Genomic DNA, 17,768 nt, shown 5'->3' with positions numbered 1-17,768 from the left:
CATTAAAAAATAATTCTTCAGGGTTGATATCTTAAATCTAAATATTCTTTGATATCGATAGAAGCCTCTGCTAGACCGTACTAGCCAACTCAATTATAAATCTAGAAACTATTACTAGAAACTAGTTTGTTTAAAACTCAAATTTAAAAAAAAAGGAATTTAAAAATTTAAATTTGAAAATCTTCACCGTGATGCAAAATTTAAAAAAAATTTGTTAACCGACTTCCCGCTCAACGGTCGTAAGCTCAGATAGATACCGGATATTTCTAAATGACACCTGTGTTTACAGGAGACCATGAGGTTTCTATTTCAAATCCCGTGTAGCTAGAAACCAGGAAACGTACATAGACTTATCATAGCTGATAAGCCGTCCAAGAACTTGCCGTTGTTTATCCTCATGAGGAGGATGTTGGCGCGGAAAATGGAACACTAAATTTATGTTGATTAATATGTACTATGTGGTAACTAATTAATGTTATTTTGTAGTGTAAGATAATCGTAATTTGCGAGAGTATATACGTGAGTCCCTTGAGCGGGGGGGGGGGGGACCTATAATGGAGTAGGCTAGAAATAATAGACTCACAATCACTTCAAGTTGATCTAAATAGGGTTTTGAAATGGTCAAAAGACTGGCAGATGCAGTTTAATGCTAATAAATGTAAAGTTTTGAGGCTAGGTAATGATGATAGAGTTACAAGATATGAGCTAGATGGTGTTGAGATTGCGAAGTCGGATTGCGAAAGGGATCTGGGAGTTATGATTAGTAAAAATTTAAAACGAAAGGATTAATGTATGAATGTTCGTAATAAGGCGAATAGGACACTGGGATTTATTAATCGAAGCGTTAGTAACAAGACACCTGGTGTGGTTCTTCAGCTATATCTTGCTCTGGTTAGGCCCCATTTAGATTATGCAGTTCAGTTTTGGTCGCCGTACTATAGAATGGATATAAATTCACTTGAGCGTGTCCAGCGTAGGATGACTAAGTTAATTCCCCAAATTAGAAATCTTTCATATGAAGAAAGATTAACAAAGCTTAAGTTGCATTCACTGGAAAGGCGAAGAGTTAGGGGTGACATGATAGAGGTTTACAAGTGGATGAATGGACATAACAAAGGAGATATTAATGGGGTATTGAGAGTATCAGCACAGGACAGAACACGAAACAGTGGGTATAAGTTGGGTAAGTTTGGATTTGGGAAAAACTTGGGTAAATACTGGTTCGGTAACAGGGTTGTTGATTTGTGGAACCAATTACCGCGTAACGTGGTGGAGGTGGGGTCCCTCGATTGTTTCAAGCGCGGGTTGGACAAGTATATGAGTGGGATTGGGTGGTTATAGATAGGAGCTGCCTCGTGTGGGCCAATAGGCCTTCTGCAGTTACCTTTGTTCTTATGTTCTTAAGTGTATCCTAGGATGATGACTGAGTGTATGATGAGTAGAAGTGCGACCTAGGATGATGACTGAGTGTATGATGAGTAGAAGTGTGACCTAGGATGATGACTGAGTGTATGATGAGTAGAAGTGTGACCTAGGATGATGACTGAGTGTATGATGAGTAGAAGTGTGACCTAGGATGATGACTGAGTGGATGACGAGTAGAAGTGTGACCTAGGATGATGACTGAGTGTATGATGAATAGAAGTGTGACCTAGGATGATGACTGAGTGTATGATGAATAGAAGTGTGACCTAGGATGATGACTGAGTGTATGATGAGTAGAAGTGTGACCTAGGATGATGACTGAGTGTATGATGAGTAGAAGTGTGACCTAGGATGATGACTGAATGTATGATGAATAGAAGTGCTACCTAGGATGATGACTGAGTGTATGATGAGTAGAAGTGTGACCTAGGATGATGACTGAGTGTATGATGAGTAAAAGTGTGACCTAGGATGATGACTGAGTGTATGATGAGTAGAAGTGTGACCTAGGATGATGACTGAGTGTATGATGAGTAGAAGTGTGACCTAGGATGATGACTGAGTGTATGATGAGTAGAAGTGTGACCTAGGATGATGACTGAGTGTATGATGAGTAGAAGTGTGACCTAGGATGATGACCGTATTCTACTATCAGTATAGTTTGACAAATAAAAACAGCTTATCTTATCGGCTGAGCTAACGAGACTAATCTCGTGGGCTGTATCATATTTGTAGTTACGATAACTCCTTATTTACAAGTAAGTCTTAAGTTTATCTGATTTTAATTTTTCCTTAATTTTAATTTTTACTAATTTTCTTCTTGAAGGAAGAATTTTTTACTAATTTTCTTCTTGAAGGAAGAATGTTTTACTAATTTTCTTCTTGAAGGAAGAATGTTTTTCTAATTTTCTTCTTGAAGGAAGAATGTTTTTCTAATTTTCTTATTGAAAGAAGAATTTCTTACTAATTTTCTTCTTGAAGAGTTTTTTACTAATTTTCTTCTTGGAGGAAGAGTTTTTTACTAATTTTCTTCTTGAAGGAAGAATTTTTTACTAATTTTCTTCTTGAAGGAAGAATGTTTTACTAATTTTCTTCTTGAAGGAAGAATTTTTTACTAATTTTCTTCTTGAAGGAAGAATGTTTTACTAATTTTCTTCTTGAAGGAAGAATGTTTTTCTAATTTCCTTATTGAAAGAAGAATTTCTTACTAATTTTCTTCTTGAAGAGTTTTTTACTAATTTTCTTCTTGGAGGAAGAGTTTTTTACTAATTTTCTTCTTGGAGGAAGAGTTTTTTACTAATTTTCTTCTTGGAGGAAGAATTTGTTACTAATTTTCTTCTTGGAGGAAGAGTTTTTTACTAATTTTCTTCTTGAATGCACATTATTGCAGCCTTCAGAGATAATATTACCATAATAACACCCCGGGAAACTGGGGGAATGGAGATGGGAGCATTCTGAGGCTAAAGAGGAATACAGAATCTCATTTTCATGCTGATGGGGGGAATTATGGGAGTATGGTGTTATGTGAGAAGTACCATGTTAGGCTCTCACAAGTTATGTGAGAAGTACGATGTTAGGCTCTCACAAGTTATGTGAGAAGTACGATGTTAGGCTCTCACAAGTTATGTGAGAAGTACGATGTTAGGCTCTCACAAGTTATGTGAGAAGTACGATGTTAGGCTCTCACAAGTTATGTGAGAAGTACGATGTTAGGCTCTCACAAGTTATGTGAGAAGTACGATGTTAGGCTCTCACAAGTTATGCGAGAAGTACGATGTTAGGCTCTCACAAGTTATGTGAGAATTACCATGTTAGGCTCTCACAAGTTATGTGAGAAGTACGATGGTAGGCTCTCACAAGTTATGTGAGAAGTACGATGTTAGGCTCTCACAAGTTATGCGAGAAGTACGATGTTAGGCTCTTACAAGTTATGTGAGAATTACCATGTTAGGCTCTCACAAGTTATGTGAGAAGTACGATGTTAGGCTCTCACAAGTTATGCGAGAAGTACGATGTTAGGCTCTCACAAGTTATGCGAGAAGTACGATGTTAGGCTCTCACAAGTTATGTGAGAATTACCATGTTAGGCTCTCACAAGTTATGTGAGAAGTACGATGCTAGGCTCTCACAAGTTATGTGAGAAGTACGATACTAGGCTCTCGCAAGTTATGCGAGAAGTACCATGTTAGGCTCTCACAAGTTATGCTTGAAGTACCATGTTAGGCTCTCACAAGTTATGCTTGAAGTACGATACTAGGCTCTCGCAAGTCGAACCTGGCCTCAGGCCGGGGTCGGGGAGTAGAAGAACTCCCAGAACTCTTTACTACTTCCTTTAAAGATGCTAATTCAGCTTGAGGTGCTGATGTTGAAGCGATGTCCAAGAACCCTGCCCACGGGTGTGGACGTCAGTGTGGTCCCTAATGATGTCCAAGAACCCTGCCCACGGGTGTGGACGTCAGTGTGGTCCCTAATGATGTCCAAGAACACTATCCGAAGTCAGCGTACGCCATGATCTGAGCCTGGCCACCGATACAATAAACATGTAGAGCGGTTAAGTTCCGGTATCTGACGAATGTTGTTTACAATCTCGTCCTGTGTATAATTTTCATTTTTGGCGGGAAGCTTTTGTTCTAAATGCATTAATTATTTCTTTAATTAGTTCTGTGTAAAATGGTTCTGTCGTTACTGGCTTACAAGCATCACACTTAAACTTAATGTGACAAAGAAGACACCTTAGTTCTTCCTCACTTACTGTTTTTCCTCCGAAAGCAGGCATTTTGGTTCTAATTTTGACCGTTTATAATGATTCCGGCTTAACGACTCTTTGACAATGAATCAATTGCCCTCTATGCCTCTAGTGTTTAGGAAACATGCCTAGTCTGATCTCCCGCCCCCCCCCCACAGATGGGTAGTTGTTAATGATAGTCCTTGTGGTTGAGTAGCCTCATCTTATTGCACAAACAGCTATCATCTTCACCCATTAATATTCCCTTTGCCTAATGAGCCTGAAACTCGATGTCTGGCAGTAAAGTCAGTAAACTCGATGTTAAACTCAGTAAAGTTAGTAAACTCGTTGTCAGAGTCAGTAAAGTTAGTAAACTCGATGTCAAAGTCAGTCAGTGGCCTTTTTTAAAGGAGGTGCTTGGTAAATATCTTAAACAATTTATCGCTATATTGATAAATTAAATATAGTTGTCATTCTGTGTAATTGTGTGCGCAAAGTATTGTTTAGAATAGGTCTATATGTGGTATGTCAGCAGGTACGGCCATTCTCACATAACACCAGACTACCATAATTCCTCTCTACCAGGGCACCACTCCTGTGCCAGGTAAGTCCACTACGGGCTCACCATAGCCCGTACTACTTGGAACTTATTCCGAGTAGCTGAATCTATAACAACAACCACTCCACCAGCATATTAGTGGAATACTTTATAGCCATTTACCCTCAGAATGTTACCATCCCCCAGTATCCTCACTATTACAGCTTCACTATCTGGGCCGCCTCCTTATGGTGTATAATGATGCAGTTCGTAGGCTGCACCTGCGGTGTACCGACGTACACACTCACTACCTTCTTTGTGGGGTTCTTGGCAATATCTTCTAGACGAGACGTTGCCAGCGCCGCCTCGGTGGCTGGCTGCCTCTCTTCACGTCTGTCTGGGGGGGGGGGGGGGGAGTGGAGGACTGGATATGGGTACATAGGGGATAGGGGATAGGGGGGACTCACGGGAACTAAAATACATAAGTGGAAGCTGGAAAGGCGAATGATTACGGGTTATTCATGCCCGTGCCACCTCTTGGGTGACTTAATCTTTATCAATCTATCAATCAGGCGAATGAGTTGAAAAGGTGTGAGGAGATGTTGGCAGGTGGTCAACAGGTGGGAAGGGGGGAGGGGGGGGGCTTCTTGAGGTTACTAGCTTGAGATGATTTCGGGGCTTAGCGTCCCCGCGGCCCGGTCGTCCTCCAGGCCTTGGAGGCCTCGCTAGGGGAGGGCCAAGACCCTCCAGGCCTTGCTAGGGAACAAGTGCATCAGGGTGAAAGAAACTCTGACCATTTGTTTCCGCCGGCGCCGGGAATCGAACCCCCTGTCCACAGGACTACGTATCCAGCGTGCTGTCCACTCAGCCACCAGCGCCCATCTGTGGTGTGTGCTTCAGGAATGCTCCTGGTGTGTTTGCTCACAGGAAGAGTCACGCCGCCCGGGAACCGCCCCGTTCCTACTACCACTTTCTGAACTAGAAATCAACACTTCCAATTGGCTGAAGAAGCAAGAACGAGGCTACAGCCTGTATCACAGCCCGAGTGCTTGTTAGAGTATTACTCAGCCTCTACCTCACCCTCAGCTACTCCTCCATCACCTCGTAGTCACTCATAGATAAGTACTTAACCACAACACGCTACCTTACGGGTTATTCATGCCCATGCCCCCTCTTGGGTGGCTGAATCTTTATCCAGCCCCATCTGGCACCCAAATACGTTGAAAATGCGATGTATTAATGAACATTGAAGCACCATAATATTGACGTTTTCTATGCATGGGCCTCGATAGGTTAGGGGGGTTACTTGGGTTCGTACATGTCTGGGGCCAGATTCACGAAGCAGTTACGCAAGTACTTACGAACGTGTACATCTTTCCTCAATCTTTGACGGCTTTGGTTACATTTATTAAACAGTTTACAAGCATGAAAACTTGCCAATCGACTGTTGTTATTGTTATAAACAGCCTCCTGGTACTTCGGAGCTCATTAACTGTTTAATAATTGTAAACAAAGCCGCCAAAGATTGAGAAAAGATGTACAGGTTCGTACGTGCTTGCGTAACTGCTTCGTGAATCTGGCCCCTGGTTAGATTAGGGGTAAAGAGTGTGAGGAATGTCTTTCATATTCGCCATCCATGTGTTGCTGGAGGATGTTGTTGTGGTCCTCAGGGCGGTCTACTCTCTACAACCACTCCTGGAGCTCCTTTGTCACAGCTCTTGACTACCTAGCCACATTGGCTAGGTAGCTACCTACCTACATTGGCTAGGTAGCTACCTACCTTGACTACCTACCACAGCCATCTATGCCCGAAACGCTTTGCGTAATAGTGGCTTTAGGCATTGTATGTACTAGCTCTATCTATAAGTCAACCAATCTTTGTAAAAATTTATTGCATGTATGTACCTTACCTAAATAAACATTTTATTTTATTTTATTTTTATTTATTTTACTGTGAGTGTGTGTATTTACTACTTGTGTCTGCAGGATCGAGCTGTCAGCTCTTGGATCTCGTCGTTCTAACCGTTTGTTGATGAATAAACTTCACTTGAGACAGTTAAGCAAGTCCCAGCTGTGTCTGTGCAACCCGTTCTCGCAAATTCGTAAAGTCAATATTGACTTATTAAATAAGTGCATAGGTGATATACTAAACATAATAGATACCCTTAAAAAGCTTCATAGAAAACACCGACCTTACCTAACCTTGTTAGTATCTTAAGATAAGCATCTTATAGCTTCGTAATTACAATTGTTACTTAACCTATTATAGTTGGGTACAAGTGACAGGATGAACAACCCAGCGGGTTTTCTTCCTATTGGGGAGTGTTGTACATGCTGGTATGGCGGTGTGTTCACTCACAAGATGAGTGGCGCTGCCCAATACTGTCACTATGGCGGTGTGTCCACTCACAAGATGAGTGGCGCTGCCCAATACTGTCACTATGGGGGTATGTCCACTCATAGAATGAGTGGCGCTGCCCAATACTGTCACCATGGGGGTATGTCCACTCACAGGATGAGTGGCGCTGCCCAATACTGTCACTATGGGGGTATATCCACTCATAGGATGAGTGGCGCTGCCCAATACTGTCACTATGGGGGTATATCCACTCATAGGATGAGTGGCGCTGCCCAATACTGTCACTATGGGGGTATGTCCACTCACAGGATGAGTGGCGCTGCCCAATACTATCACTATGGCGGTGTGTCCATTCACAGGATGAGTGGCGCTGCCCAATACTGTCACCATGGGGGTATGTCCACTCACAGGATGAGTGGCGCTGCCCAATACTGTCACTATGGGGGTATATCCACTCATAGGATGAGTGGCGCTGCCCAATACTGTCACTATGGGGGTATATCCACTCATAGGATGAGTGGCGCTGCCCAATACTGTCACTATGGGGGTATGTCCACTCACAGGATGAGTGGCGCTGCCCAATACTGTCACTATGGCGGTGTGTCCACTCACAGGATGAGTGGCGCTGCCCAATACTGTCACTATGGCGGTGTGTCCACTCACAGGATGAGTGGCGCTGCCCAATACTGTCACTATGGCGGTGTGCCCACTCACAAGATGAGTGGCGCTGCCCAATACTGTCACTATGGCGGTGTGTCCACTCACAAGATGAGTGACGCTGCCCAATACTGTCACTATGGCGGTGTGTCCACTCACAGGATGAGTGCCGCTGCCCAATACTGTCACTATGGCGGTGTGTCCACTCACAAGATGAGTGACGCTGCCCAATACTGTCACTATGGCGGTGTGTCCACTCACAGGATGAGTGCCGCTGCCCAATACTGTCACTATGGCGGTGTGTCCACTCACAAGATGAGTGACGCTGCCCAATACTGTCACTATGGCGGTGTGTCCACTCACAGGATGAGTGCCGCTGCCCAATACTGTCACTATGGCGGTGTGTCCATTCACAGGATGAGTGACGCTGCCCAATACTGTCACTATGGCGGTGTGTCCATTCACAGGATGAGTGGTGCTGCCCAATACTGTCACTATGGCGGTGTGTCCATTCACAGGATGAGTGGAGCTGCCCAATACTGTCACTATGGCGGTGTGTCCATTCACAGGATGAGTGACGCTGCCCAATACTGTCACTATGGCGGTGTGTCCATTCACAGGATGAGTGACGCTGCCCAATACTGTCACTATGGCGGTGTGTCCACTCACAGGATGAGTGACGCTGCCCAATACTGTCACTATGGCGGTGTGTCCATTCACAGGATGAGTGACGCTGCCCAATACTGTCACTATGGCGGTGTGTCCACTCACAGGATGAGTGGCACTGCCCAATACTGTCACTATGGCGGTGTGTCCACTCACAGGATGAGTGCCGCTGCCCAATACTGTCACTATGGCGGTGTGTCCACTCACAGGATGAGTGGCGCTGCCCAATACTGTCACTATGGCGGTGTGTCCACTCACAGGATGAGTGGCACTGCCCAATACTGTCACTATGGCGGTGTGTCCACTCACAGGATGAGTGCCGCTGCCCAATACTGTCAATATGGCGGTGTGTCCACTCACAAGATGAGTGGCACTGCCCAATACTGTCACTATGGCGGTGTGTCCACTCACAGGATGAGTGGCGCTGCCCAATACTGTCACTATGGCGGTGTGTCCACTCACAGGATGGGTGGCGCTGCCCAATACTGTCACTATGGCGGTGTGTCCACTCACAGGATGGGTGGCGCTGCCCAATACTGTCACTATGGCGGTGTGTCCACTCACAGGATGGGTGGCGCTGCCCAATACTGTCACTATGGCGGTGTGTCCACTCACAGGATGGGTGGCGCTGCCCAATACTGTCACTATGGCGGTGTGTCCACTCACAGGATGGGTGGCGCTGCCCAATACTGTCACTATGGCGGTGTGTCCACTCACAGGATGAGTGGCGCTGCCCAATACTGTCACTATGGCGGTGTGTCCACTCACAGGATGAGTGGCGCTGCCCAATACTGTCACTATGGCGGTGTGTCCACTCACAGGATGGGTGGCTCTGCCCAATACTGTCACTATGGCGGTGTGTCCACTCACAGGATGGGTGGCGCTGCCCAATACTGTCACTATGGCGGTGTGTCCACTCACAGGATGAGTGGCGCTGCCCAATACTGTCACTATGGCGGTGTGTCCACTCACAGGATGAGTGGCGCTGCCCAATACTGTCACTATGGCGGTGTGTCCACTCACAAGATGAGTGGCGCTGCCCAATACTGTCACTATGGCGGTGTGTCCACTCACAAGATGAGTGGCGCTGCCCAATACTGTCACTATGGTGGTGTGTCCACTCACAGGATGAGTGACGCTGCCCAATACTGTCACTATGGCGGTGTGTCCACTCACAAGATGAGTGGCGCTGCCCAATACTGTCACTATGGCGGTGTGTCCACTCACAAGATGAGTGGCGCTGCCCAATACTGTCACTATGGTGGTGTGTCCACTCACAGGATGAGTGGCGCTGCCCAATACTGTCACTATGGTGGTGTGTCCACTCACAGGATGAGTGGCGCTGCCCAATACTGTCACTATGGCGGTGTGTCCACTCACAGGATGAGTGGCGCTGCCCAATACTGTCACTATGGCGGTGTGTCCACTCACAGGATGAGTGACGCTGCCCAATAAACTCGCCCCTCGGGGCAAAATTTAAATTTAAAAAATTCCCCGACCTATTTTACCTCTTATATCTACCATATATTTCTCTCTAACACACACACACACATATCCCCAGGGTGCAGCCCGTAGCAGCGCTCGAACTCCCACATACATATTTACTCGTGGTGTCTCGTCTTCCTAGCACTCTTTGTCGTATGACACCGTGAAACTACAGACGGTTTTGGCCTCCACCACAACCAGACCTAACTTGTTCCAACCATCTACCCCTCTAAAAAATAATATAAAATAAGAAATGTGTGTGGGCGTGGAGCCGCAGACTTCGAGGACACAGTATTCTTCAGTTCGCTCCTCGCAGCGTCGGGGGCGCTGGCCCCCGTGTGTGTGGACTGGTGGTTCAGCAGCTGGCGGTGGACACCTCGCTCCAGAGGCCACGATGGCTAATTGTTGTTGTTTAAGATTCAGCTACTGGGAACAAAAAGTTGCTAGTAGCACGGGCTATGGTGAGCCCGTAGTGGACTTACCTGGCACAGGAGCGGGGCAAGTAGCACGGGCTATGGTGAGCCCGTAGTGGACTTACCAGGCACATGAGCGGTGCTGTAACTGTTCTGTCGGATGGCTAGCGACCACAACACTATTGCCACAAACAGAGACGCCTTCCTCGAGTGGCACTCCGGTCTTCAGAGTCCTGATACACAAGGCACTCACTCTTATCAGCTATGTGTGTGTGTCAATTTACTATTTATGCCTACAGAATCGATCTATTAGCTCTTGGACCCCGCCTTTCTAATCAATATTTTGTCCTCTATTATGTCTACTACATATATTTATCTCTAACACACACTTCGGGAAAAACTTTGGGAAAACCGGGGTCCAAGAACTAATAGCTCGATTCCGTAGACGCAAATAGTAAATACATACACCATAATTGTGTACAGATATGGCGTATCTATGACACTTTTGAACTCTGTGTCAACTTGATTAAATTTATTGATATTGTATTAGATTTTTTTTACTTTTAAAAAAAGAATTTAAAAAAAATTTAATAAAAAAAAGAATTTTTTTTTTTTACTTTACTGTTCATGAACCTGGACAAGGAGTCCTTCATGAACCTGGACAAGGAGTCCTTCATGAACCTGGACAAGGAGTCCTTCATGAACCTGGACAAGGAGTCCTTCATGAACCTGGACAAGGAGTCCTTCATGAACCTGGACAAGGAGTCCTTCAGGGACGTAGACAATGAGTTCTTCAGAACATAAAACCACGTATGTGAGACCAGCAGTAGACAATCCAGAGGCAGCATGGCGCCCAAATATAGCCTCGCACAATAAACGGAATATCGAGAAAGTTCTGGGACACGGTATGTCTCTGAGGAGATCTAGGGCGGGGTGAGACGGATACAAGTTCCACCGTACATATTACCATTCACGAACGGTTTGTACCTAACCCTATCCAACCTAACCAAGCCTAGCACTATCCGCCCTAACCAAGCCTAAACCTATCCAACCTAACCAAACCTAGCCCTATCCGACCTAACCAAGCCTAGCACTATCCGACCTTACCAAGCCTAGCCCTATCCGACCTTACCAAGCCTAGCCCTATCCAACCTTACCAAACCTAGCCCTATCCAACCTAACCAAACCTAGCCCTATCCGACCTTACCAAGCCTAGCCCTATCCGACCTTACCAAGCCTAGCCCTATCCAACCTTACCAAACCTAGCCCTATCCGACCTTACCAAGCCTAGCCCTATCCGACCTTACCAAGCCTAGCCCTATCCAACCTTACCAAACCTAGCCCTATCCAACCTTACCAAGCCTAGCCCTATCCAACCTTACCAAACCTAGCCCTATCCAACCTTACCAAACCTAGCCCTATCCAACCTTACCAAACCTAGCCCTATCCGACCTTACCAAACCTAGCCCTATCCAACCTTACCAAGCCTAGCCCTATCCAACCTTACCAAACCTAGCTCTATCCAACCTTACCAAACCTAGCCCTATCCGACCTTACCAAACCTAGCCCTATCCAACCTTACCAAGCCTAGCCCTATCCGACCTTACCAAGCCTAGCCCTATCCGACCTTACCAAACCTAACCCTATCCAACCTTACCAAACCTAGCCGAGCCTAACACAGCCTAATCTAAGCTAAAACATCATAACCTATCTATATATATACGGATTTACCACTCAGATAACGGGCTTTGCCGAACAGTTTTGTGTACGATTTGGCCCTATTAATTATTGATTGATTTATTCGTATACAAGAATGGTAGCAACACATACCGTTGGTGTTGTTACATTCGTGCAAAGCCACAAACACATATAGCGTTTCCTGCGGGTCCCCTTAAAACGGAACTTAGGGACAGTTCAAACAAAGTATGCAGCAATAATGGAGATTTTTTCTCAGGGGTTTGAGGTCAATGAACTAGAAGACTGATAGCTACAAGGCAGGGCCCAGGAACTAAAGCTTAGCACCCGCAGACCCGCTATAGTAATTACGTGCCCGCGCACACACACACACACACACACACACACACACACACACACACACACACACACACACACACACACACACACACACACACACACACACACGCAAAGTTGATGAGAAGAGTTGTGACAGATGAGGATTGCAGGATCCTCCAAGAGGACCTGAACAGGTTGCAGAGATGGTCAGAGAAATGGCTACTGGAATTCAACACGAGCAAATGTAAAGTTATGGAAATGGGACTAGGAGATAGGAGACCAAAGGGACAGTACACAATGAAGGGGAACAGCCTACCTGTAACGATGCGTGAAAGAGACCTGGGGGTGGACGTAACACCTAATCTATCTCCTGAGGCACATATAAATAGGATAACGACAGCAGCGTACTCTACACTGGCAAAAGTTAGAACATCATTCAGAAACCTAAGTAAGGAGGCATTTAGGGCGCTTTACACTGCCTACGTAAGGCCAGTCTTAGAGTATGCCGCCTCATCATGGAGTCCCCATCTGAAGAAACATATAATGAAACAGGAAAAAGTTCAGAGGTTTGCAACGAGACTCGTCCCAGAGCTACGAGGGATGGGGTATGAGGAGCGCCTGAGGGAACTGTGCCTTATGACACTAGAAAGAAGAAGGGAGAGGGGCGACATGATAGGAACGTATAAGATACTCAGAGGGATTGACAGAGTGGACATAGACGAAATGTTCACACGGAATAGTAACAGAACGAGAGGACATGGATGGAAGCTTGAAACTCAGATGAGTCACAGAGATGTTAGGAAGTTTTCTTTTAGCGTGAGAGTAGTGGGAAAATGGAATGCACTTCAGGAACAGGTTGTGGAAGCAAATACTATTCATAATTTTAAAACCAGGTATGATAGGGAAGTGGGACAGGAGTCGTTGCTGTAAACAACCGATGCTCGAAAGGCGGGATCCAAGAGTCAATGCTCGATCCTGCAGACACAACTAGGTGAGTACACACACACACACACACACACACACACACACACACACACACACACACACACACACACACACACACACACACACACACACACACACAGTGTCGGGGACGTTGCTTGGTCGCCAGATTTCACTTATTGCTCTCACTGTAAGATCATACTGTCGTCCATATTGGTGGGTTTCTACAGCGAGTACGTGCAAGCGCGCGCACATACACACATGCATGCATATATGTATGTGTGTATTTATATACATGCTCGGGGTGTATACGGCTCCGTATGTGTGTATACACACGTAATGGACATCGCGGTTGAGTGGACAGCGCCCGGGGGTTGTAGTCTTAAGGACCCGGGTTCGATTCCCGGAAGAGGCAAAAACAGATAGGCAGTTTTTTCTCTCACTCTGATGTCTCTGTTCACCTAGCAATAAATAGACTCCTGGGACTTGCACAGCTGCTACGGGCTGCTTCCTGTGGATGTGGGTGTGCGTGGTAGAAATATATGCAGTACATGCATATATATATATATATATATATATATATATATATATATATATGTCGTACCTAGTAGCCAGAACGCACTTCTCGGCCTACTATGCAAGGCCCGATTTGCCTAATAAGCCAAGTTTTCATGAATTAATTGTTTTTCGGCAACTTAACCTACCTAACCTAACCTAACCTAACTTTTTCGGCTACCTAACCTAACCTAATCTGTAGAGATAGGTTAGGTTAGGTTAGGTAGGGTTGGTTAGGTTCAGTCATATATCTACGTTAATTTTAACTCCAATAAAAAAAAATTGACCTCATTCATAATGAAATGGGTAGCTTTATCATTTCATAAGAAAAAAATTTGAGAAAATATATTATTTCAGGAAAACTTGGCTTATTAGGCAAATCGGGCCTTGCATAGTAGGGTGAGAAGTGCGTTCTGGCTACTAGGTACGACATATATATATATATATATATATATATATATATATATATATATATATATGTCGTACCTAATAGCCAGAACGCACTTCTCAGCCTACTATTCAAGGCCTGATTTGCCTAATAAGCCAAGTTTTCATGAATTAATGTTTTTTCGTCTACCTAACCTACCTAACCTAACCTAACCTAGCTTTTTTTGGCTACCTAACCTAACTTTACCTATAAATATAGGTTAGGTTAGGTTAGGTAGGGTTGGTTAGGTTCGGTCATATGTCTACGTTAATTTTAACTCCAATAAAAAAAAATTGACCTCATACATAGAGAAAAGGGTTGCTTTATCATTTCATTAGAAAAAAATTATAGTAAATATATTAATTCAGGAAAACTTGACTTATTAGGCAAATCGGGCCTTGAATAGTAGGCTGAGAAGTGAGTTCTGGCTATTAGGTACGACATATATATATATATATATATATATATATATATATATATATATATATATATATATATATATATATATATATATATATATATATATATATATATATATATATATTTATATTCAGCGGGGCCGAAAAGTTAAAGTTCAGCCCCCGCAACCACAATTAGGTGAGTACCCACACATACACAAACCCACTCAAGGCCTCACCCGCCCACCCTCCGCTATGAAATTCAGGATTTGACAAAAAAAACCTGACGGTAGTCTCATTGAAATATATGAACTATGCACAGAGAGGCACGGTGAGAACCTCATCTAAATGTATACATTATATACATAGAAGCACGGTCGAGAGTATGGGTTGGTCTTCGACTAGGAAATACATAAATGACATTTTTTTTATTTTTATATCTACGTCACCCACCCTCTAGAAATCAGGAACGATGAAAACGCCCAGGGAATTTGCCGTGCGGGGGGGTGACAAATGATATTTAACGTTAAAATGGTGGTATGCCATTGAGAGAGAGAGAGAGAGAGAGAGAGAGAGAGAGAGAGAGAGAGAGAGAAAGAGAGCAAAAGAGAGAGAGAAAGAGCAAAAGAGAGAGAGAGAGAAAGAGCAAGAGAGAGAGAGAGAGAGAGAGCAAAAGAGAGAGAGAAAGAACAAAAGAGAGAGAGAGAGAAAGAGCAAGAGAGAGAGAGAGAGAAAGAGCAAGAGAGAGAGAGAGAAAGAGCAAGAGAGAGAGAGAGAGAGAGAGAGAAAGAGCAAGAGAGAGAGAGAGAGAAAGAGCCAGAGAGAGAGCAAAAAAGAGAGAAAGAGCCAGAGAGAGAGAGAGAGAGAGCAAGAGAGAGAGAGAGAGAGAGAGAGAGAGAGAGAGAGAGAGAGAGAGAAGGGGGGGGGGTGGGAGGGGGTAGGGGAGGGGTGGAAGGCCGCACCCGCCGCCAAACGCCCACTGGCTGGAGGGACCACCTTACTATAGCGGCCGCTGCGGGATTGTAGTGTCCGTCCGCTCTCTACGTGCACCTCTCCCCCTCCTCCTCCTCCTCCGCCCTCACCGCCATGTTGAATCCTCACCTTCGCCTGCACTGTCCACACAATTTTTTTTTTTCTCACTCTCTCATTATTAACCCATATGTAGCTGAAATAAAGAGGGAAGAGCAGGATAAAAATGTTGAGATGGAAGTTTTTTTTTTCTGGAGGTTTAGCAAGAGGGTGGGGAGGAAGAGGCCATGGCTCGGGTAGGTCAACCCACTCTGTCTCTTGCCATTGGGTGCTTGTCCCCCCCACACCCCTCTCAGTGTCTGCCATGTTGGCTCTTCACTGCTTCTCTCACCTCCTTTAGGCTCTTTTTAAAAATTGACACTAACGCGGGAATATTAGTAGACGCCTTGAGTGCTACCCGGATTCTCTCTCGTGTATTTTAATGGGTATATTTACCTGTGTAGGTGCATTGCGGGTGAGAGAGTATTGCATTTTGTTCTTATCTCTGGCCTCTCAAGAGATAAAGCAAAGGCGTTATTGACTCACACACTAAATACGCTCCCGAAAGGTAGAAATATTAAAGGGAAAATATACCATTCTGGGTATTTAATTAATACAGTTATTTCATGTGAGCAAGTGGCTGACTTTGGGGGAGACGATATATAGGCCTAGGAGGGCGCTGCAATCTACCTCTCCTGCTGTATTACTGTTCAGTTGATCATTTATTTTGATAAGTGTGATTCCAGTGAGCACGAGAAAGATAATTCTTGGTAAAACACACAAATTACCAAAATATTCGAGCAGAGGTGGATGTTCCCGTTTTCTATGGCCATAGTTTGCCGGCTAACGCGTTTCATACTGTTCATTGTTGACGAAGGAGGGATTGAAGATTTTGCAATTTTCATCGATTTTATATGAGTGCGAAATATCTTATAAGGTTATTATAGACTCTCGGCGGGACCTGCTACTATGAAGTAATGGACTGCGTATGCATTACGCCGAAATGTCGTTGGGTAAGTTGAATATTTTGCCAATAACGCCTCGAATCGATGGCTAGCTGGTGGAGAGTTCGTAAACATTCGCTTTTCCCGAGCCTCATCTCCGCCTTAAAAAAGCCTTCCCCATGCTCTAACCCGCGCCAAGCCCTAGCGGAAGACTCGAAAATGGACAGACCGTGGACACAAGTGAGTGTGAGGCGCGCAACAGTCTTAATTTGAGGTGGAAAAATGGAGGTTTTGATGGTGAGAGGGCGAGGAGCAGGTCTGCGTGTGGTGTAATGGACGAGTCTCTCTCCCTCGGGCCCACTCTCTCACCCCCATTTTGACATGCTCCACCGGGGTGTTTCTGCCCGCAATCCCACGCCTATGGCCTGTATGGCGTCGTATGGTAGGCAGCGCCGTTTTACGGAGGGATTCCGGGGCAGAGGAGTAAATTGTGCGGCTCCATGTGATAAAAACAATCTCGGTGCACCCAGCCAAGTTTTGATGAGTGATAAGATGGAAGTTGGTAATGTTGTTCCTGGGGTGGTTAAAACGGGGTTATTCCCACAGCCCTGAAGTGAGGGGGCCGTGTGTGTGTAGTGCCACTTGAGGCACTGTGTGGGGAATCATGTTGTGGGTGTTATTCAGCTGTAGTTTAGCTTGGTAAAGATGATTAGCATGATCTTGATTGCATCCATCTTAATATCGAGACATCCTTGGAAGACCCACTTCTCCTTCCTTACCTGGGGCACCTCTGCCTTCACTCTCTGCCTCTTAATAAGCTCCTAGTGGCATACACTCCACCTTGGCAACATAAGATGTGTGTATTGCTGGGCAGGAGAGTGACCACTGGCACACCCCCTCATTCTCTCTCTTTGCTTCTACAGTATCTGTGTGACTTTTACAATACAATACTGTATCATTTCCCTGGGAGACAGGTGACTTCATACATTATTAACTGGTTTGTCAAATATTGAAAACCTACTTAACCAAGTTTTGCCTTATATGGCCTAACTGAGCCTTGCCTAACAATATAGGCAGTTTTAATAATTAGTAGATGATTTAGTGCACAATGCCTATGTACCATTTGATCATTCCATTTCCCTCTGATTCCCTGTTTATTAGGTAAACAAGTCTTACATTTCAATAGTGACAGACCTTTTTTTTTTAGAATGGC

General features: G+C 44.8%; 1 protein-coding gene across 22 annotated transcripts in view; it reads left to right on the top strand.

Annotated features, from left to right (window-relative positions):
• The window catches only part of Tlk (Tousled-like kinase), a 121,868-nt gene that overhangs the window by 40,772 nt on the left and 63,328 nt on the right, over positions 1 to 17,768 (top strand). For 4 of the 22 annotated variants that reach the window (XM_045756122.2, XM_045756119.2, XM_069307600.1 and 1 more), the window contains exon 1: positions 16,463 to 16,624. The exons of 7 other annotated variants lie outside the window; for them this stretch is intronic. In XM_045756122.2, the coding sequence (XP_045612078.1) occupies positions 16,600 to 16,624 (25 nt within the window). In that variant the 5' untranslated portion in view covers positions 16,463 to 16,599. Of the gene's footprint in view, positions 1 to 16,456; positions 16,625 to 16,654; positions 16,796 to 16,870; positions 16,998 to 17,768 lie in introns of those variants that run through there. 11 more of the 22 variants (XM_045756125.2, XM_069307602.1, XM_045756116.2 and 8 more) reach the window with 7 other exon arrangements.

The sequence above is a fragment of the Procambarus clarkii genome, chromosome 60 (assembly GCF_040958095.1).
Source record: "Procambarus clarkii isolate CNS0578487 chromosome 60, FALCON_Pclarkii_2.0, whole genome shotgun sequence".
In the NCBI taxonomy this organism is placed as follows: Eukaryota; Metazoa; Arthropoda; class Malacostraca; order Decapoda; family Cambaridae; genus Procambarus; species Procambarus clarkii.
The sequence above is the reverse complement of the archived record's forward strand: the minus strand, read 5'-3'. Positions and strand labels throughout refer to the sequence as shown.